Below are 23,005 nucleotides of genomic sequence, written 5' to 3' on the forward strand. Positions count from 1 at the left end.
CTGGATTGCAGTAATAGCACAGCTCGTCGATCGTGACAGGTGTCCCAGGGTGAGAAGGGGGCAGCCAATCCCATTACATTCTTTTTGAGGGAGGAAAGGGTTTACAAAGGAAACGGAGACGAAGCGGAATAGGGAGAAAGTACATTTCTGTTTAATACTTCCAGCCCCACCTCCTTTCGCAAATGCACTTTTGCTCGACTCGCCTCTGTAAATTGCCTCCTTTTATTAATCAATTCACTCATGTTTAAATCCAAGTTTGCTTACGAGCCGACGGGAGACTTTCTATGACTACTAAAATTTCAATAGGAACTTTGTAGAATGGTCTAAATCCTTCATAACAGCACAGAATTTTAATGGAGACGAGACTAGGAATTTTACATCTCCATTTTGTTGTATCAGTTGGCTAATTATTTGAACTGTTAAAATATTCTTTATTGTTCAATTAATTAAGGTTTTTAGTTGAGATAAAAAAGTCAGTGTCACGAGGGGGATTCGAACCCATGACCTTCGGCTCAATACGCCGCTACTCTACCACTTGAGCTATCGTGACTTTTTATCTCAACTAAAACCTTAATTAATTTAAAGGTATTAATTGGTCAAGCAGACCACGAAAACTAGTGAATTCTTTATTGTCCTAATCTAATCTTAGAGATTTTTAATTTCAATTCAGATCGGTTTGTAAATGCTCATTTATTCTACTACCCAAAAAGAAGAGATAACTGTTGACCAAGATAAAAATTAAGAGAAATGTGTAGTGATTGGTGACTGTTAGTCAATGATATAAAATATTTTATATGATATTTATATTTTTTTATTTTATCTAATTTTTTTCTGGGATGGTGTTTTTTTCATTCTTCTCGTGTAGAAATGTGTGGTGATTAGTGTCCGTTAGTTGATGATTATTCGGAGATCGTGAGATATGCAGTCTGGTGTGGCGTGGTTTTCTTTATCTTGCCAACGTTTCGATCTTTGTTGAGATCATCTTCAGGGCCTGGGATTTACAAACATTGTTTAAATTTAACGAATACATGTAGGAAAAAAATTAATTTATACAATACAAAAAAATACGTTTTATATTCAATCAAAGTATTTCTACTCACTCAAAGTGTTTGTTTTTTGCATAATTGTCCCATTCTTACGTGTCGTGTTGAGAGTGCCAGTGAGATATTGCTGTTTTATGTTTATATACGATGGATTTTGAAGGGTGGGGAAAGAAGTCGGGAATAGAAAGACATTTGTATATGAGGAGTCGGCTTCTTTGAGGTGAAAGGAGACGACGATGGGAAAATCGTTGGTAATGTTCGGCCAGATTATCCTTTCAGGATTATATAGACGGGGATAATTAGGAAAAGGAAAGCCGAATAGTTGAAGAATTAGACTAAGTAGAAATGTTTGATGTGTGGAATGTGATGATTGTTTTATATCTTATATTATATGTTTTTGTGATGATGATATATGTACGTTATCGATATTGAATTTGATTAATGATATTGGCGTAGCTACGATGGGTTTACATGTGTTCAAACAACTTACTGTGAGTAGAAACTATTTTTTTTAAAAGGAGATAAAATTATCCCTGACCGTCGGCAAAACGTGAAAACGTACGATTTATATACGAAAATTTTTCAATTCAAAAATGCATTAATACATTGTAGAAATCAGGGGATAATATTATAAAAGCCTGTCTATTCGAAAACTCAGCTTTCCATATGATTGCTGTCATTTCTGTTCCGTACTTTCAATTGTATAAATCAACGTGATTTGTTAATTTTACAATAGTCGTTTTCGTTGATTTCCGCTAGGATAAAGTACCTACGTTGAACGCCCATCCTCCTCCGCTAAATTTGTTAGCCCTCCAAAGCGAAACAGATCTCTCTTTTGAGTAAGGACATTGTTATAGATCAAACGACAAGTAGGAAGAGAGAGGCGACACTACCCATTATATTGGTTCCATTAGGTAGAACCGGTCCAACCATGAAAGGCTATGACATTTCAGACTCAATTGGCAAAAGGCTTCTTCTTATTCCTTTGGTATTCTCTTATAAACGTACAGTTATCTAGTTATATTGGGTTAAAGTTGTACTTTTTCCAATATAATATAATTGGCTTGTGCGTCATTTTATGAGGTGTATCTTCTTTCAATAAACATAATTACCTTAATAAATTTTTCAATATATAATCATACTGATTATACTGGTTTGCCTAATCTCGCCTTATCGGTTTATAGTTATTTTATAATAAATAGAATAGATGGATTGCAATTATGTATAATAAACAATCAAACAAAAAATGAATCATTAAGTTTTTCCCAAACAAAATTTTAATGCTTTTGAACAATTAAAGCACTTTCTTTTTCTCTTTCTATCCCAACTTTTTCTTCCAAAACAAAAAATAATGTCTACACTTTTGTATATATATATATATATATATATATATATATAATATGTACTATACTTTTTAACTTGTATAAGTTTATCTATATATGTGTTTATGATAAATCAAAATTTTAACAAGTTAAAATTGCCTAATTAGTCAAAAATATATGAAAAATCGTATATGAACTAAGATTTTTTTTTTAAATTCTAGTACAAAATTAAACGATATAGCTACCTTTAGGTTAATTAATGCTCAGTACTGACCTGCTACAGTTGTAGAATGCTGCAACATCAAATCAATAACTTATTATAATTGCAATACAACAACATACACATTGCACCATAAACATCTCGTAAATTAAGCATACTAATTAAATTAAAGGTAATTAAACGCTTATAATTACAATAAAGTACATACCATCCCGGATAATTTCAAAATACATAGATTAATAATTTTATTAAATTGCTAAATATTATTTTATTAATTATTTACCAAAATTATTAAATATAAACAATTCTGGATATCATTAAATATTTATTTGTATCTTGTACAAGAATTATAAACATATCAAATCCTTGATCCTATAAAATCCCGGCCAAAACATTAATAATAGGCCAGTACTGCACCCAGAGGACACATGTAATGGAAAGTCAGCCAATGATGGCAACGTGGAGGGTTCTTGGGATGGGAGATATTGGAGAGAGCTGGAGCTGTAGGGTTATGATGGGCTGAAAGATTGAAACTTGAGGAAGTTGGAACTGATCAATTTTTTGACAAAGGGAATGTTAAGTTTATTGTGCATAGTGAGGAATTTGGAGAATTCTTCTGAGGACTTTTGATTAGAATGCTAGGCTTCATCGGGTGTTATACGACTCGATCGTACCCAACAGCTATTATATATACAAACAGATCGAATTAATGTTTTGTACCGGAATAGTTTATTCTAGAATAGAAATAATGAAGGTGGGGTATGTAGATTCACTTTTTGTAAATGATGGTTTTACACACAGATTTATTGTTTACATCGGTGGATCGACGGGTTCACTCTTACATTTCATGTCGAGAGACGTGTTTGTAACTCTTTCAACCTGATGATGAGCGTTTAATGCTCGAAATCCGGATCGCTGTAAACAACAAATCTGTTAGTAGTGTCTATCATTTTCAACAGGCAAAAATATGAAGAGTTTGTTTTTTACCGTCATGTCAGATTTCGGTCCTGTAAGTCTTCATAGTTGTCCAAATCGTCTATTTAGTTCTTGTCATTTGAGTCTTGTGTGAGGATTCAGTCTAAGTGTAGTCCTAAGTATTTTACTTGTGTAATGTTGGTACTTCTTTACCGTTAACATAGAGAGAGACGGGAAGTATGTTTGTTTAGCGTAATGTTGGTGCATTTGTCTTCGAGCTCAACATGTCCTGGATTTGGAGGTAACTTGGGATTAGATTTTATTTGTACAACTGAACGTTGTTCGTATTTTTGCGTGTTTTCTTTCTTCTCTTTTAAATTAGTGAAATTTAACTCCATGAATATTTAAAACTTTAACCCAAAATAAAAAATAAGTTAAAACATTAGATGTTATTTAACTAATATGAGGACAAATGAAATAAAAAATGTGTGGTGTTTAGTGACCGTTAGTTAATGATTATTCGGAGATCGTAAGATGCGGTCTGGTGTGATGTAGGTTTTAGAAAAACTTTTTCTTTGTTGTGCCAACGTTTCGATCTTTATTTAGATCATCTTTAGGACTCAAAGTGTTTGTTTTCCGTGTAGACGTACCATTCTTGTCTCTCGTGTTGAGTGGCACTCTACACGGAAAACAAACACTTTGAGCCCTGAAGATGATCTCAATAAATATCGAAACGTTGGCATGATAAAGAAAATATTTTTTAAAACCTACATCCCACCAGACCGCATCTCACGTCCTCCAAATAATAAGTAATAAAAAACGTAAAAGCCTTTATATATAAAACACTTATTTTAATTGTCCTTTTTTAAACAACGTGATTAGTAATTACTTATACGGAAACATCCATATTTCAAAAGATCTTTTTAAAAACGTTGTTTTCGTTATAAACCTAAGGTATGGATACAAAATAAACGTCGCAATATGATCTAGCTACAGATATAACAAGTTTGTTTGAAATAGGTTCTTTTCAAATATCAGTTTTTACCGGTCCATGAAAATCGAATATAAGGAATGGTTTCGGGACGAAATATGAGTTGAGTTAAAGAGGGAGGTGTGATTCTCGGTTAGTCCATTTGCAGAGGATTTCAGGTATGAATTATTGCAATGGGGCAATATGTTGAGGACAATAAAGCGTTTGCCACCCTCTTTTCTTCCTGTGATGAACAAACCCTTCCTGTTTCCCCCGGATTTCGCCTTCCAAACATTGATACCAACGGTTTTGTTATGAATTAAAATTCAGCTGAACCTCAGATCTCTTCTTTTTTTCGTAAAATCTGAACAGTTTCCTGTCTAAAAAATACATGTCATATTACACTGATTTTATTCATTATGTATACATTTTGTAAATTTAGCTGTCACGGTTAGTAATTCTGAATGTACAGAACATGAAAAGAAGAGATTTTCATGTTATTGTCTAATTTAACAATAACTATGCAGATAATCTGAGTCGTCCGTATCAATCGACCAAAGTAATAAAATAAATACATAATTCATTACACTATTAATTAGCTCCGTCATTGGTAAACAAAAATATTATAAAACATTTTGCTTGTGCATTTTAGATATTAAAGTCTTTAAAAAAAAAGGTTTATACAACTTACAATAAACAGAATTCAGTCGGCATTTAAACTTATTGGAAAAATGAAGGGGTATGAGGAGCAAGTGTGCGACCGCCCGGATAATATACAACAGGAAATAGGAGAAGATATCCTGTAGCAAAGCCATTATGCTTTAGAAAGATATATATACCTATGGTCATATTTGGGTGATAGAAGTACTTAAAGAGATGCCTCTTTCTCCATCGTTCTTTTCCTTCTTTCGCCCTACCCACGAAGCACCCTAACTTTCGAACAAATCGAACAATAATGTAACTTTTTCTTAGAACGAAACTCCCATTTTTTAAATCGAGCTTGAAGTTTGAACAAACACGACGCAACATGACCAGTAACATCCCCCGATACCGTTATAAAGTATAATGAAATGACCCATAAAATAACGTTCTATTATTGGCTCAACTAAGCTCATTCCAAATTCAAATAGTTATATGACGGCAGACCGTTGATGATACGTTGGCTATTCCAATTTTAAGCAACAAAGACAGTATCTCTAAACAAATTGAACAACCAACTTGATAAACAGAATATTACATAAAAAAGTATGAAATGTGTAAGTTAGAATGTTGCGATGTAGGTAACGAACAAGTACGAAAAAAGGCGTTCTTTTTGCACTATTTGAATTATTTAGATAGATTATTGTGGTAGCAGTCGTTTGCTGATCGGAGGGTGTAGGGTTCAATTTTTACATGACTGAATTTTACATATGTTGCACATATTAATTATTTTTCCGATAGAAAATACCCTGTTTATCAAAGGTTCATTCAATTCATTAAAATTTATTCTATATTAATTATATACGTACAAACACAGTGTTTTGAAATGTCACAACTTTTTCACTTTATGCTGAGATAAATTATCTTTATTCTCTTATCAACCTATAATTTCTACTGATTACAAAGTGGAACGTTCTTGGAGAAGTACTTCACAGAAATTTTAAACAAATCTTGATAAATCTGAGTATGTACGTCAATCCCGCTTGGGGTTTTACAAATCACTCAAAATAAAGTGTTCGGATTACCGGTTAAAACCTTTCGGATAGTGAACAAAGTGATCAGATTAGCGGTTAAAACCCCTCAGGTAGTAAACAACTATAAATTTTACAAAGAACAAGAGAGTAGGTTATAAAAAATACATAAATAAATTTTGAATGGAGACAATCTTGTACTGATTTTTATTATTACAATTTAGTTGTGAATTCAAAGAAGGGATCATAGCCAAAGACAAAATATTTCAACTATATTTGTAATTTTATTAGGTTTCGTGGTCCGCTTGGCCAAATAAATTCTTTTCAACTAATTAAGGTTTTGGTTGAGATAAAAAATTCAATGTCACAAGCGGGATTCGAACCCACGACCTTCGGCTAAATACGCCGTTGTACACTTTTTTATCTCAACCAAAACCTTAATTAATTGAAAAGAATTTATTTGCTCAAGCGGACACGAAACCTAATAAAATGTAATAAGCAAAATGAAGTATACTTCACTAAAGCTCTCCGTGGCCATTTCATTTGTCGCCGAGAATCAAATAGATTACACGACATTTGAAATATGGCAAAAAGGAGGGAAAATTCAAAAGGTGGGGTTTGGATGGGAACTTAGTGTCCGAGAGGATCGAAGTCTCGATAGCTCAAGTGGTAGAGCAGCGGACTATTTAGCGAAGGTCGTGGATTCGAATCCCACTTGTAATACTGACCAAAACCTTATTTAATTGAAAAGAATTTATTTGTAATTTCCAAAATTTATAATTGACGGTATTCTTATGATAGATATTGTTACAATGATCGGCATTCAGTCATTTTACTATGTAACCCTACATTCGCAGGTTTAGATGCTTCTTAAAATGTTCTGTTCGCTGACGAAGGCTTATGTCTCATCATGGAGAACCGAGACGATAAACAATCCGACTGACCCAGGCCCTACAGAAGATGCTAATATACTTTCGTATATGGAAAATAATTATTAACATTGCTAAAAAAAAAAACTCAAGCCATCTTATTCACCAAATAACGACCCACACAACACGAAATAGAGATAGAAAATAGAAACATTTTTTTTACGAGAGTATTACAACTGCGAGGTTATAAGAACCCTCGGGGTGCCGGTGTCTTTGAAAAGCCCATTTGTAAGTATATCGGGTTTGAATGTAGGGCCGCTGGATTCGAACCCGGACCTTTACCTTCCAGTGATGAGCGCCGTGTCAACGCCTAAATCGTCGTGGCCATGGTCACTTACTTAAAATACTTAGGGATTCAATGTGTAGAAGGTTAACCTTCACAAAGCGCATTGATACAATTGCTAACAAATGTAAAGGTTTAACGGTACAATTATTTATCCTGCTGAGTAGAAACTGAACACTAGTGTTGACAATAAATTATTATTATATAAATATTGGTAAAACCTGTACTGATATACGCAGCATCCGCCTTAACATATCGCGTATTTCCTCCTCTCGCTTTAATTACATTTCGTAGACGCCTCGGCAACTTTCTATGAGTCTGGAAACGTCTCTTTGCTGGAGGCCATTCTTCAGGAAGAGTGCTTTCAAGATCGTGGAGTGTATCGTGACGTGATGGACGTGCTCTAATTCATCTTTTGAGGTTATCCCACAAATGCTCGATGGGGTTCAAGTCTGGAGAACGGGCTGTCCAGGCAAATACCCTGATGTTATGCTATTGAAGGTCCGTTTGTTGCAAGCGACATGTGGACGGGCATTATCGTGCATTACAATAGGATTGTCGATGATTTCGTCGAGGATATGCAACGCGTGATGTTTCAAGAGTTCATCCTCATAGCGAAGGAAAAGGTTGGCTCTGTGAAAAATTACAAGCTTCGTATATTTCAGTTCGCGTTCTCCACACTCTTTCACGCCTATCTGGAGATCATAGAGCAAATCTACACTCATCTGTAAAAAGTACAGCAGACCAATCATCCAATGACAAATGGCTGTGTTCTCGAGCAAATGCGAGCCGTGCAACTCTGTATGTCCTGGTCAATTCTGGTCGTCTTAAGGGGCGAAAAGCCATTTAATCTTCTTCCAGCAGTGCGTTCAGAAATTTGGACACATCGAACTTCCTAGGGCTGATGAATCGCTTGAACAACAGTAAGGTGCCGGTTTCGCAAAATTCTCAAAGTCGAAAAATCCTGTGGTTCTGTTCCCCTTGGGCGTCCAAAACCTCCGTGTCTTCTATGGTAGGGTCCAGTTTCTCGAAAACGTCTAACGACGTCCCGCAGTTTTTCATTCAGGAAACTCCGATGGCATGGTGGCAATACCTGGTGGAACGTCCATCATCAATAAAAGCCACACTACGCCCAACACCCTCAGCACTAAGTGGCATTTTTAAGTTTAAAAATTGAAATTAAGAAAACCAACATAAAAACTAAACACTTTATTACTTCAAATTCAAATGAGACTGAATAAACTTTAAAATTCTGTAAAAATTAAACATTGAAAAATCCTTTATTCTTGTTTGGGAATAAGGATTAATTGTGTTTACGCCTAATTGATATTCCAAATTTAAAACATAGCATAAACAATTTTTTTTGCCTTATGATCTATGCATATTAACCATGGTGAATTCTTGTATGTGTTTTCGTATTTGGGGGGGGGTTATCGTGAAAAAAGGGCCAGAGGCAACGGTGGGAATCGAACCCACGACCGCAGCGTCTATGAGCCGAGAGTCTCTCACGCTAACCACTCGGCTACCTCCCCGGGCATAAACAAATATTTATTGATAAAAACTATGGGCCAAATTAAGGGCAGAATTTTCTTTTATCGAGAAAATGGAAAAAAATGAGTTGGCTGGAATTTTTTGCCTGTCAGTGTATAAGTGAGAAGTGAAGTTTTAAACTAGTACTCTAAGCAAAGATGTAAATCGTAAATATGTAAATATTGAATATGGACTTTAAAATAAAAAAATTATTATTACTATTATTGTCCATATTATACAGGTCCCTGGTCATATAAACATGAATTAGTCAGGGAATTTGCTTATTTACAGGTGTCAAACTATTGTTTTATTTTCTTGTTAGTAACTTAAGAACTCCTTCAAGTGTTATCATTTATTGTGGTGTATTTTATTTTTCTCATTCAAGATATTGATTTTTTCATAGATTTTCGTTGACGGCCTTTGGTGACTGTTTGTCACAAAATTAATAAAACTGTATGAAATATACTTTATATTATATAGAAGATCTGTTGTTATACTGGAGAACACGTGAGCAATGATGTAGTTGAGAGCCTAATCTATGGTGGGATAAAATGTTCCAAAATACCAATCTCTCGAAGTAATCTTGAAACTAATAAATATGAAAATTTTAAAATAGCCTCAGTAAAATGAAAGTAATTTTTACGAATTCGCTTAATGGCGTAAATCAGTCATAACAAAAAGACATTAATTTAATTAATTTTATATATTATATATACTTATAAGGATATACTTAATATTAAGTAGTTTGAATTAAAGGAACCGAAAGGCATGTTGGTTAATGCAGTTCGGTGGCTATCGATAATTGAATGGGTAAGTGAAGGCTGGAAAAGATGGATCCGGAGCGAGTTAAGGGGGGACCGTGAGAGAAAAAAGAGTGGGTGGGGACATAAATCCGACTATTGCTGGTGCGTAACTAATTCCTGAGCTTTTCCAGCATCCCGGAAAAAACTCGGTGAACGGAGGAAAAAGTAGATTTACAGTGAAAGCGGGGAAAGGATCGCTCTTCCACTGGAAATTAAGTTGCCGAGTAACCAGTCCAAGGGGTGTGTGTTCCCTAGCAAATCTGATTAGGAGTATGGGAAAGGGGTTCCCGGATCGTTTGTGATTGGAGGTTTGTCAACTCACAAATCGCCTCTGGTCGTCGTTTCCCTATTGGGGGACGTTCCAGGAAATCAAACTGATTAATGAAAAATTGAATGTTTTGGTGTTACCTCGTTGCTTGAATCATTAATGAGAGAAATCCTCCCTTGGGCGAGATTAACACAGATTTATTCGATCGACCGATGCCAAACTGCATCGTTAAACAAACTGATATTGAAATCGCTTTGAATGAAAATTACAAACGTGTCCTCTTCAATTTCAGTCATTTATGAGTCGTAAAGCATTGAGACTAAAGCTAAGCATCTGTAAATGAGCAACTACTTGTGATGCGTCAAGCATCTCCTTTATCTCCCGAATGTGGAATATTTTCGATTTACCTTCGTCCGCTTTTCTTAGTGATCTTTCACTCCCCGAGAATAAACTTATCTAAACTTGGCAAACTTTTTCACACTCGATCACTAACAGCACTACACATTCTTTTCTTCTCTCTCAGACAATACCTTACCTTTTTTATAACAAAACAGCGTTAAGCTTCTACATTTGTTTACCCTTTTGACAACAATAATAACGAAACACTGGGAAAGAATTTTTTTGAACATACTTAAAGTCTGCGGTTTTAACTGCAGTCCTGTGGGATGATGTACCTGTAGAATGGTCGTTTCTGATTATTTTCATCTGCCCATCTTTGCTGCACTAGTGCGTCTGTGAAAATGGCAAGACTCCGAAACGGTTTGACCAAAAAAGAAGAAAATGACCGAACTGTAGATTCATCACCACGCAGACTTGTAGCTGAAGTTTCACTATTGTGAAATGGCTTTGGGACTTCCAGATTAACTTCTAACATCGGCAAGTGCTAATTAATAAAGGATAGTCAAGCCAACATGATCGGAAACCACTAAACTTCAGAACTGCGAGAAATAATGTATCGTGATCAATGCAGTGTGGTCAATGCAACGAGTAAGATCCAAAGAGTATAATCCCACTAAATAACTCACTAAATATAATACTTCATATCTTCGAAGATCACTGATAGAATTTGTTGTTGATCTGAATTTATTTTTTCTGTTGAAATTGATTTGTTGTTTGTTTTCGTCGTGTTGTACGCTGCATCTGGCATCTTCATTGGTGAGGCCGTAATATTTATTTATAATAATTATTTTTAAAGAAAATTTAGGGATCGTGAGGTGCGGTCTCGTGTGATGTAGGTTTAGAAAAACATTTTCTTTAACGTACCAATTTCGATATTTAATGAAATCATCTTCATAGCCTGGAATTTATAAACATTGCTTAAATTATACAACTACATATAAGATATGACTATCAATTTGTACAATGATGTACACAACGTAGAAACCTTAGGCTTAATAAAAGTATTTGTACTCAGTCAAAGTGTGTCTTTTCTGTGTAGAGTCACACTTGCCTAAATCGAACAAATTGTTGGAATTTAAGGACCATCTAAAAGAAACAAAACATAATTTCAATTAAAATTTAAATACAACAGTGTTACATCATTACATAGTTTCAACAAAGGAAGAGATCTAGACTGGTTTGATAAATTTGAAATTAAAAAATGTAAAATTGAACATGGAGATAAATGCATTTATAATATAATAGATTTTGATCTACCTCCCATTTTAAATATTTACATACATAATATTAAACGCCCAAATAATTCAATTAATTAATTTAATTGTCATTAATTTTATCATAATTTACTAATCTATTATTAAGGTATTATTCTAATTTAATTTTTATCTTTTATATTTAATCACTAATTTACAATTAATTTCTTCCAGTATTTACTAATATTCACTTGTGTTATAATTACCGCTTTTCGCACGCTCAAAATTGAGCGGCATTAAAACCCAGCTTCTCATTGGAATGTCGCGTTGGCAGTGGATCAGCAGGTTCATTTTTACAATTCATGTCGAGAGACGTGGTTGTAGAACCCTTTTAACCTGATGAGCTAAAAGCTCGAAATCCGGTTCGTTGAAAAACAACTTATTGTGAGTTAGAACTATCTTTTTAAAAGGATTGAATACCGTGTCTGTTAGCTAAAACCTCTATGCACCTGTTAAGCATACTGTTAATAAGGTTGTCACTAATTTCATAAGAAACTTCACTCCATAGATGTTGCAACGCTGCACTCAGTTGTTGCAGGTCAACTGACTGCGGAAAGTAATCAGAAAGCATTCTCTGCAACGCATCCCACATGTGTTCAATGGGTTTGCGGTCTGGAGACGATGGGGAAGGGACAGATTGTAAATTCCCAGGATTATTAAACATTGATGAATAACTCTGCCTCTATGAGGTATGGCATTGTCATCGAAAATACTTGCCAATGAAGAAATGCCTGATTTGAGGGATGTTTATCTTGTAAAAGGCCTTGCCAAAAATCTTGTACTTCATTTAGGATCTGGCGGGCACTATGGATTCTGTCTTGCAGCAATGACAATATTTCTGTCCTCCCTTAAGTCGTAATGCTCTGAGATCAACTGCCAGGCCTCCTATTGGCATTTCCAGTCTAAAGGATAAAGCCCGAGAGACCACGGTCTGAGCGACGCCAACTGCCTCTGCGGTATCGACTTGCCGGTGACCTCGAAGACTCATTATCATAATAATATTACGAACTTATGATTCAAGACGATATCTTTCCATGGTTAAAGAGAATACAACTAAATTAAAATGGAGAAAAGGTGTTTGTTACAAAATGAGAAATTGCCATACTTAATATTATTAAGTAAATCTGTTATTAAAAATGAAGATTAACATTTGTTTGTTTTTGGTTTGTATTTTCGTTAATTTAATTAAAATTAATAGAATAAGAATAAATTACAAATGTCCCTATTCATTTTCGACCAGTTTACACACTCACCTTCATCATTTCTATCATATAATTAGTTTTTGGTTTCAATTAAATGAAGTTGCCTTTGCATAGTAGTCGTCGACGTTTCCCTACCAACGAATAATGCTATTTTGATTAAATCCGACATGAGGAGAATTTGAACAATGTCGCCATAATTAATTTATACCCATTAAGTTTTTATTATTGAAAAAACGTTTATTGTAAATCTCTAATGGTTCGTTCCAGGTGAAATGGTTCCGCTCGACGTTACGGCTAGAGCCGACTGAAAGGCAGAGATTGGAAGACCGAGGGAGTCGTCATTCTCTTATCTTCAACTCGGTGCAGGAAGAAGATTTTGCAAATTACACTTGCCAAGCGGACAATGCCCAAGGGAAAACACGGCAACATGTTATACTGTCAGGTAAATGACAAAAAGAAATATATAATTGAACAAAAAATGTACATGACATAAATTGATGCCCCAAAAACATATAAACATTTCATTAAAATACAAGAGATATTTTCCTTGTTGAGTAATTTTTTCCTGGTTGCAAAAAAGAGGAAAAAGGCTACCTTAAATGAAAAGGAGCGTTGTTTATTATTTGAAATATAAAATAGTATATAATTATACATGTGCAATTAAAATTACCTATCTCTCATCATTTCAGGACATTTTTTACTTCTTTCTCAAGTTTTGAATTTGTAGACATTTGAGTCACATTCAAATTATCGAAGAAAATTTCAAGGACAACGCCAGGATTTGAACCCACGGTCTTTACGTGATAAATGTGACCAGACACCAAAACTATTTCGGCCAACGCCGTCTCAAAAGAAGATAAGATTTATTGCATTGAAAAATAAACAAATTCTAATTTTAACAAATGTAATATTAACTTATTAAAAAATTATATTTTTTAACGGCGTGAAAAGTGAATACTGCTGTAAACGCTACTTGTCCAGGAAATGTCCACAGGTCGATTTCTTTTGTCTTCTCTTTTTGTGGAGAGTGCAGTTCTCCCGACTAAATTTCTTCCAGTTGATTAGTTTTTCATTCCATTGTGGAGTTGTATATGCCTTTTATCTATTGATCCGGACACCGCTGTAACTGCGGTGCTCTTTTTGTTCCAAACCCTATCGAACTGCTGGAGGTTTCCAGGGAACTCGATTACTTAAAAAGAAGACAACTCCCCCCGAATCTCTCGGCGGTGCCTCAGGGACTTTTTGGGTATCATCGACGAGTCACCAATGAGGTCCCGAATTGGAACGGTGGTGTGTTTTGGAATATGATCCCGATTCTCATTGTCACCCGGACGGTTGCCATCCCCTAATGAGGATCATCCCCTTATCCCCTTGACTGCGACAACAACGGGTATATATGCGGAGAGAGAGGGAGAGTGAGAGAGAGAGTGTGTGAGTGAAAGAGAGAGAGAAAGACGACAAGCTCTATCTCTCTTCTCTCTCTCTCTCTCTCTCGCTCTCTCTTCTCGAATTTTTAGAAATTGGTACTATGCTGCTAATCTTTTTAAAATTAAATACTAAATTTTGAAACCTTTTAATCACCATTACAGTGTATGTGCGATTTCCTTACGTACATATTCGATGAAAATGTTAATTTGGAGTTAGATTTTTCGTTCTGTTGAAATATATTCGGCACACGCTTTAGCAAAAAATGTATTTACGTTGTTATTAATAAACTAAAAGCATTGTTTATCTTCAGTAATAATATATTTAAAACTGTGGATAGGTGACCGCAGTGACCAAGATCGTTAGGGTGTTATAACGTCATCCGAAGGAGCAAGTATTTCGGAGCTTAAACACACCCAAACCTAATGCCTCTGTAGTTCCAGTATAATTAAAAATTACAATAAAAAAATGTTTTATAGCTTTTATTAAGAGACAACTTAAACAAATCCTGGCAGACTGTGAACGTTTATGTGGAAGTGAAAGAGAAAACTCATCGATGTATTACTAGTCAACTAAACTCGTCAATCTATGGGGGGATTTGGTTTATGGAAAATATGATAGAAAAAATACATATAAATTACCTGGACAGAGTATAAAACAGGATAGCTATTAACTGTACAATTTCAAGAAGCTCGTAATGCTTCGGTTCTCAAAATAACATTTATCGTAAATTAAAATAAATAACAATTCAATTAAAGCTACTATAATTGAATCAAGTTTGTTTTGATAATAAAGCATATTTGAATGGTACTAACACAACAAATGGTTCTTTTTAAAACAATGCTAGAGATATAGCATAATGTAACTTTGCATATACACATATAAAATTTTCAAATTTAATTTTGTTCTTAAGAAGAGTTCTGTGAAAACCTTGTGGTAGATAAGTTCTTTCTTAGAGAATTCTCTCGTAGGACCAAATCGAACTTCTGGAGGAAAATTGTATTAAGAACGTTCGGCCGCATCCCCTTCAGAAATATTACATTGTTTTAGAGGTCAACATTGACTTAACCCCCTCCACTTGAAGACTATGTCAACATCGTGTAACTCCGTCCATTACCAGCCAGCGACAACTCTCCAACATAAATACAACTCGTCTTCTAAATCTCCCCTTTCAACAGCCCTTTTCCTTTAAACTTAATTATAGCGTGCACTTCTTCGGAAATTAAGTAACCCTTTTTTTTCAAACCCAATATTAAATGTTTTCGTTTTGAAGCCGGGAGTCAAGTTTGACACTTAAAGGCAAGTTTTTATTAGGTGGATTTTTAAGATTAAGAAGTAGCAAGAGTATTCGCTCTATCTACAAAATCAAAATTTATTTATAGCATTATTTAACATTTTAATTAAATAGAAAACATTTTTAACCTTTATTTCGTGTAAAATGTAAGAAATTGTAAAATCTATATGATTTTTCCAATTTCTCATTTTCTAAATCTTTAAAATTAATTTATTTGAAAAACTGTTCATTTTTACATAAAATTTTGGCAGTGATATTTTAAATTTTACAAAACCATATCAGTTTCATTATCTTTTATTTTCAACTTAAACATTTTCATATTTTATTCTTCTAATAAATTTACTTCTTTTGCCCTCTTTCTACTTTTAAAATTATCATTTCTGTTGGTATAAAATGAAACAATAATAATATTTTTTTAGTTACGTTGTATAGTAAAAGCTAAATGTAAAAAAAAAATTTTTTTATATAATAGATATTTGAATTAGGCCTCCACAAGATTTAGGATATCCCAACTTTAATGTATTTTTACCGGTTTTCCACAAATTACCCCCACACTGATGGACGGGGTATGATGTCTTCAGGCAAACCCATTCCTGAAACGTATTAATTTAATTTGCTAATTATATTAATATTAATATAATATTGATTCAAGAATTTGCTAATAACGAGAGCAGGATTGAGTTTATAAAATGAGTTATAACGTTAATACAAGTTGTAATTAAAAATATATAAACATATACGAACAGATACGATAAATTAACATGAGAACAATTAGTATTGCATGCAATAAAACAAGTCAATTATGGCAATAAAATTAATAAAACTAAAAGAGGATATTAATATAACTAATAGATATACAATAAAAAGGAATAATCTGGCCGAGTGTTAGTGTCCAAGATGCTGCAGGCTGGATGGAAATGGAAAAGATGGAGCTGGGTGCTGGAATGAAGAGATGATCCACGAAGTTTGTAGATTCTTGACTCTCAGTTCCGCAGATAATAAATGGGTACGCGAAGTAACTCGTAAAGTGAGTTGGCACAGACGTACAATGCGGCTCCCAGCCTCGAAGAAGCGATGGAGAGTAGACGCCAAAAATTGGGCAGAAGGAAAGAAACGCTTCTGCAGGCGCGCACGCTCGTTCTCAACACGTCGCACCCTGCACGCTCGTTGTCAACACATCGCACTGATTCGCACTTGTCTCCCTACTCTCCGCGCCGATTTATCAAAAACTCTGTACGCAACTAAGCCTACGGCCGATCGCACCTTCGCACCTGCTTATACACTACTTAAACTACCTTCATATTATTATACATAGATTATAAATCCACTCTAGTTTTTAGCAAATTGTTAAATGAAAAATAACCGTTTAAAAATAGACGAACAATAAAATCAGATTGACCACTTCAATAGATATCCAACTTAAATAGATCTGTCTCATGTATACCACCAGAACATACTATTAACCGATTACAGTCATACTCTGGCAAATGACTTGAAAGTATTTTAAATGACTCATTAATGCAAAACCGTAATAAGGTTTATGGTGGGCCAATCCCCCCCCCGCAGGTACACAAAGAAAGGTTGCTCGAGGTGTCCCACATAGACGAAGCGTGTCGTTCCTTGGCTCCCTACAGGGCGCGAGTAGGCATGCCGCCAGATTTAAAGAGGGTTCTCGGACACAGCAGCGAGTTTCAGGGTACCCTATTCCGCTTTTTAAGGGAATTGGGAATTGTTTACTGTATATAGAAGTTAAGTTATGTGTTTTGTGTTTCTGTGTCTTGTATGAGTGTATGTATTTATTGTTGAGAATGGGGAGGGGCTGAGCGCGAAGTAGCTTCTCCATCGCCCCTCATGTTGCGTGCATGACTTGTGTCTACGGCAGCAAACTTTTAAACTACCCCATCGACCCCAAATTAGAATAGTTTATTGTAGTGAATAGGTAGATGGAGGAATATCGAGTACACCATCTACCAAACAGTAGCGATCAATGTATGTTGGTGTGAATGTATTTTTCGAGTGTGTAGCGTATTTTGTTAATGCTTCGGGGCTGAAATGACCAAGCTGGCGGATGCCCCTGTCAAAAAAATAAAGTTTATATATGTCACAAACGGAAGAACAAATAAAAAACTAATTCCTTTTAAAATAATGGTTTATTATAATTCAAAAAGAAACCAACACAAAATGATTTAAATATTCTTTTGAAATAATAATATAAAATAAAATAAACTTCTTTTTTTTACTTTAAAACCCAAAATAAATTGCGAATAACTATTTATCAAAAAATACAGAACAAAAAACTCTTAAAAGGTAAATTAAAAGGGAATGCTTACCTCACGAGACCTGGAACGTCCTTTTTTATAAAAAAAATATAGTTCCCACTAATCATCAAAAACACAGATTGGTATTTCTCAATCCTGTCCTTTCAGTCTGACCGTTAATTCAAGACTTCTGCTGTTTACATCTTATTCCTTTTCGCCCCTCCCTTTGGGCACCTTATTGGCCTGTTATAAGGAAATAATTAATATCTCCCTGTGTATTTTAAATTATATTTTTCATTAATTAATTTCTTTTTTATTTGATAATTTGTAAGGTTTCATCAAACGGGAACGTTACATATAAAATATTATTATAGTAAAGGGAAAGCGTTGTCCTGACCCGCCTGCGGATTGGTCACACACGTGCGACTCATGGGTACCTGTTGGTCGAACCAGGTACCCAACATGCCAAGATAACAGACTGACGGTGTCGCAGGCGAAATGGAATACCACCGGACTATAGGAAAATGCTCGAACATGGCCGCGAGATTGCAGAATAACTTTTTAGGTTTTTGAGAGATATTGGTATAATGGGTTGTATATAGGGGAGTATTTATTTTATAGGTAAAAGTTTAGGTTATGATAGAATAGGGGTATGCTGGGAGGCGGTGCAGCATATCATCTCTCTTATCCATCGATACTCAAACAGGGGCGGAATAACGAGTACCATCCAACCCGGATTCTAGACAGAGGATATGTATATGTGATTGGGTTTGTATATAGGAGTATGTATGTATTTACTGTGTGAGTGAGTGTGAGAATGACTAGTTTTAAGGAAAGGAAGGGCGCCGAAATGACCAAAGAAGTCGATGGCGCCCGATCAGAGCCCAACCTCGGAGTCGCTCAGGCAGCAAGGTGGATGACTCCACCTGATCCATCTGGGAGAGGCCAGAAGCCTCCTAGGAGGTCTCCTAATTCTATATTATAGTATAGATCTAAACAATGTCAACCAGCAAAGATTACTCTTCAATTTGTTAAACACACTTAGTGTTTTATATGCATATCTCTCTTTAATGATAATTCAATTTATTTTAATTTTATTTATTTTGTATTATAGGTTTAACACATATAGTTATGTTTTGTTTACTATTTTTCCAAAATAAAGTTATATCTGTAAGATTTATTTATTCAATCGAGAATTTTTTTTTCCATCGTTTGAAAATTTGTTTGCTTTGTGTTAAATATCGTCAATGCCAGAGTAAAAGAGGACAAAGTTCTTGAGTCAGATTAATACATGCGATGACAAATAAGTTTCACGCGTTTCAGTATTGCCTGTTAATTGTTTTTAAGACAAGCCTGCTTCAAATTTGCACAGAATGGCACGACTCCATGAAAAGATGCTGACGTTCAGGAGGCCCACTAATGTACCACGCAAACACCTTTAATATGGATACACTTCACAGCGCGACTAGAAGTTTATGTAGTTATCTTGATTATAGTCGTACGGTGATTAGGGTAGGTACAATGCTTCCTCAAGTATCATTTAAATAGATACGTCACTTGCGTACAGATCTCCATTGATCTATCAATGATTGTAAGAATGTATTTTGGCTACGTAACGATTTGAGCGGAAACGTTTCAAAAAGGCGTTGCAAATAGCAGGCATACTAGTAGTGACATCATTCAGCCCATATATTTGGCTTCAGTCGGAATTAAAGTACTGGCGATTCGTAATCTTGATCTGAACCAAATAAAGCATTCGTTGAGGGGGGGGCAAACTTGTCAAGAAACCATCATAACACCTTGCCAGGATTATAAGTCCGGTTTTATTTTATTTATTTTACGTGTATGAAGAAGATCGTACAATATTAAACTATATAAATAATGTAAAATCGATGCCACAGGTTTGATCAACTTCTGACATAAATTTCTTATAAGCCAGGACAACGCAATCATGCTTTTTGAAATCGATCTCGATGAAAACGATTCTAGCTGCGCGGCGGGCGAACGGGAAATGCGATGATTTTTCACGGAGAGACAGAGAGAAAGATCGTGAGGAAAAGTGAGAGCGAGTGCGAGAGAGATGTTTCGATTCGGGAACAATAACCGGGCAATGGGCGAAAGCTATTCATGAGCTTGGCCCTACTCCAACGCGACATCAAGGACAGTTTTCAACTTTGTAAATGTTTCTGAGTTTGTATTTCCAATTGTTCCTGAACATCAGGGGCGTGTTTCACATTTCACATTTTACCCGATTTGTTTTAAAACGGGAAATTTTACTTTTTATTATACCTGTAAAGGCACACAATCACAACCACTGAAATAAGTTTCCTCCTCCTTTTCAAATCTACATGATTCCTGAGCATTGCAACCCTCTTTTTTGTTAATTAAATTAACGAAATTTCTTCAAGGCTGAGTTGACACGGAATTAAGAAGTAAATTTTAGTACTCAAATTTTAAGCAACTATACCACTTGCTCACAAATAAACCTAGTCACTAAGTAAGGATTGAGCTTGGACTTGAGTCCATTACCTTGCAATTGCTAAAAATTATTTTAAATTTGTTGGTAAAATAATTGAGCACGGATATTGGTTCGCTTCTAAGAAGATCCGTTTACGATGAATCGCGTAATGCTCATCAGCATATAATTCAGAAATAAATCATAGGATTATTTCTATCAATTGCAAATGTTATTGATTTTGTAACAAAATTTACCTTTACGACCCTGAATGTCTTAAACGCGAAAAAGAAAATATTATGTCAAAATAGGAAAATAATCTAGACAATACAGGTGCTAAGCTCGCAGTTTATCCTCTTTTATCAAAAAAATTAGCTCCTTGTATAGATGCAAACATTATATACAGTTAAGTTTGGCTGTAAATAAACGAAGACTACTAAGGCTGTCTAATAGTAAAGAACTAAAATTGTTTGTAATAATTTTCACTTAATGAAGTGCTCTGACTGTAATCAGTTTGAAAAAGAGAATTAGAACATGGTTTTTACAAATTATTCAATTTACAAAGTTAAAAGATTCTTTTATTTAAACAAATACATTGAAACTTGTGTAAATAAACAATTCAGACAAACTTGTGTTCTTTTTAAAATTGGAAGCAGAAAACCAGGCAATCGATGTGTTTATTTTTATTTATAAAACTCAGATATTACGGCTTTCATTTTCAATTCATATTTTTATATGAATGAATACATTTTGGCGTCATATAATTGTTATGAATTTTATGTTTAGCGCCATGTATTTAGGTACTTTGTTTTATTTAGCACGTGCTCCACCCTTCATATAATATGTTATCTATGTTAATCTTTACTATTTAAGAAGATTGAATTGAATGAATTATTTTTAATTAGTTGGTCCATGCGACTATATATGTTATTCTTATTAATTACTTTTGTAAATACAGTGTCATTTTAAATTTATGTTTTGTTTTTTTTACTGGCTTTATGAATTCGCATATTAGCCAGAGTACGTAGTTGATTGTTTCATCATATAAATTGACAGGTAAAAATTCTATCCACTTGTGATATAGCTTGATTAGTATATATTTTGATATATTAATCAAAGTTCACATTTTTTAACTTTTAATAATTTCAATAATTTTGTCTAAAAAAGTAAAAAAATGTAAATTGCTAAGGAAAATTAAATATAAAAAAATAAAGACAGATAAAATGTGTTTTAATTAGATTTTAATTAACATTTCAATATCGCGTATTTCCTCCTTTTGCCTTAATTACATCTCGAAGACTCCTCGGCTACTATCAGTCTGGAAATGTATCTTTGCTTGAGGTTAGCCTATTCTTCACGAAGAGTCCTTTCAAGATCGTGGAGTGTATCAGGAAGTGATGGACGTGCTCTTTTGATGTTATCCCATAAATGTTCGATGGAGTTCAAGTCTGTAGAACGGGCTAAGACCCTGATGTTATATTGTCGAAGGTACGTTTGTACTATAAGAGCGACATGGGGACGGGCATTATCGTGAATTGGAATAGGATTGTCGCTGATTTCATCGAGGATACGCATGATGTTCCAAAATTTCATCCACATGGCGAGTGGCCGTCAAAGACCCTCTCAACCAACTCTGTGCGATTCTTAATTGAAATTCCCGCCCGCACCATCACTGACCTACGTTGAAATGGTTGGCTCTGGGAAAAATCACAGCCTTTGTACCTTTCATTTTGCCTTTTCCACACTCTTACACGGACATCTGTAGATCGTAGAGCAAATCTAAATTCATCTGTAAAATGTACAGCAGACCAATCGTCTAAAGACCATTGGCTGTATTCTCAAGCTCTCTCTGTATGTCCTGGTCAATTATGGTCCTCTTAAGGGGCGAAAAGCCATTTAATCTTCTTCGAGCAGTGCGTTCAGTAATTTTGACACCTCGAACTTCCTGGAGCTGATGAATCGCCTGAACAACAGTAAGGTGCCGGTTTCGCAAAATCCTCAAATTCAAAAAACGGTCATCCTGTGGTTCTGTTACCCTAGGGCGTCCAGAACCGGGCTTCCTATGGTTTCTCGAAAACGTCTAACGGTGCCCCTCAGTGTTTCATAGGAAACTCCGATGGCACTAGGGCCACATTCCTGATGGAACGTCGATCATCACGAGCCACATCACGCGCAATATTCCCAGCACTAAGTGGCATTTTTAACTTTAAAATTTGAAATTAAGAAAACAAACATGAAAACTAAACACTTTATTGCTTCTGAATTCAAATGAGACTGTATGAACTTTTAAACTCCGTAAAAAGTAAACATTGAAAACAATTTTATCCTTGTTTTGCATTAAGGATTAAGTGTGTTCACTCTAATTGATATTCCCAATTTAAAACATATCATAAACAAATATCATTGGTAAAAACAATGAGACAAATTAAGGGAAGAATTTTCTTTTATCGAGTAAATGAAAAAAAATCAATTAGACGGAATTTTTTGCCTGTCAGTTATGTAGTTAGGGGAAAGGTTAGCGTGAAATATGGGGGCGACGGTGGGAATCGAACCCAAGACATCTGGCTACAACTCGAGAGGTCACGCTGACTACTCGGCTACCGCTAACCAAAAATTTAAGTTGGAAGATATCTTTAAGTACACGCACATATTTATTTTGCATTTTACTCCCCCTTTAATAGCTATTGCTAAAATGCAATATGATTTATCTATCTATCCTTAGAAATAAAACTTGTCAGAATTGTATGTCCAAAATTGTTATTGACA

The 23,005-nt window shown here is 34.8% G+C and overlaps 1 protein-coding gene across 1 annotated transcript in view; it reads left to right on the top strand.

Annotated features, from left to right (window-relative positions):
- The window catches only part of LOC106672758, an 88,520-nt gene that overhangs the window by 44,108 nt on the left and 21,407 nt on the right, over positions 1-23,005 (top strand). Inside the window, exon 3 of the mRNA XM_014404422.2 lies at positions 13,075-13,249. Coding sequence (XP_014259908.1) covers positions 13,075-13,249 — 175 coding nt within the window. The remainder of the gene's footprint in view (positions 1-13,074; positions 13,250-23,005) is intronic.

This window comes from Cimex lectularius, unplaced genomic scaffold (assembly GCF_000648675.2).
Source record: "Cimex lectularius strain Harlan isolate CLEC.00 unplaced genomic scaffold, Clec_2.1 scaffold143, whole genome shotgun sequence".
NCBI lineage: Eukaryota > Metazoa > Arthropoda > Insecta > Hemiptera > Cimicidae > Cimex > Cimex lectularius.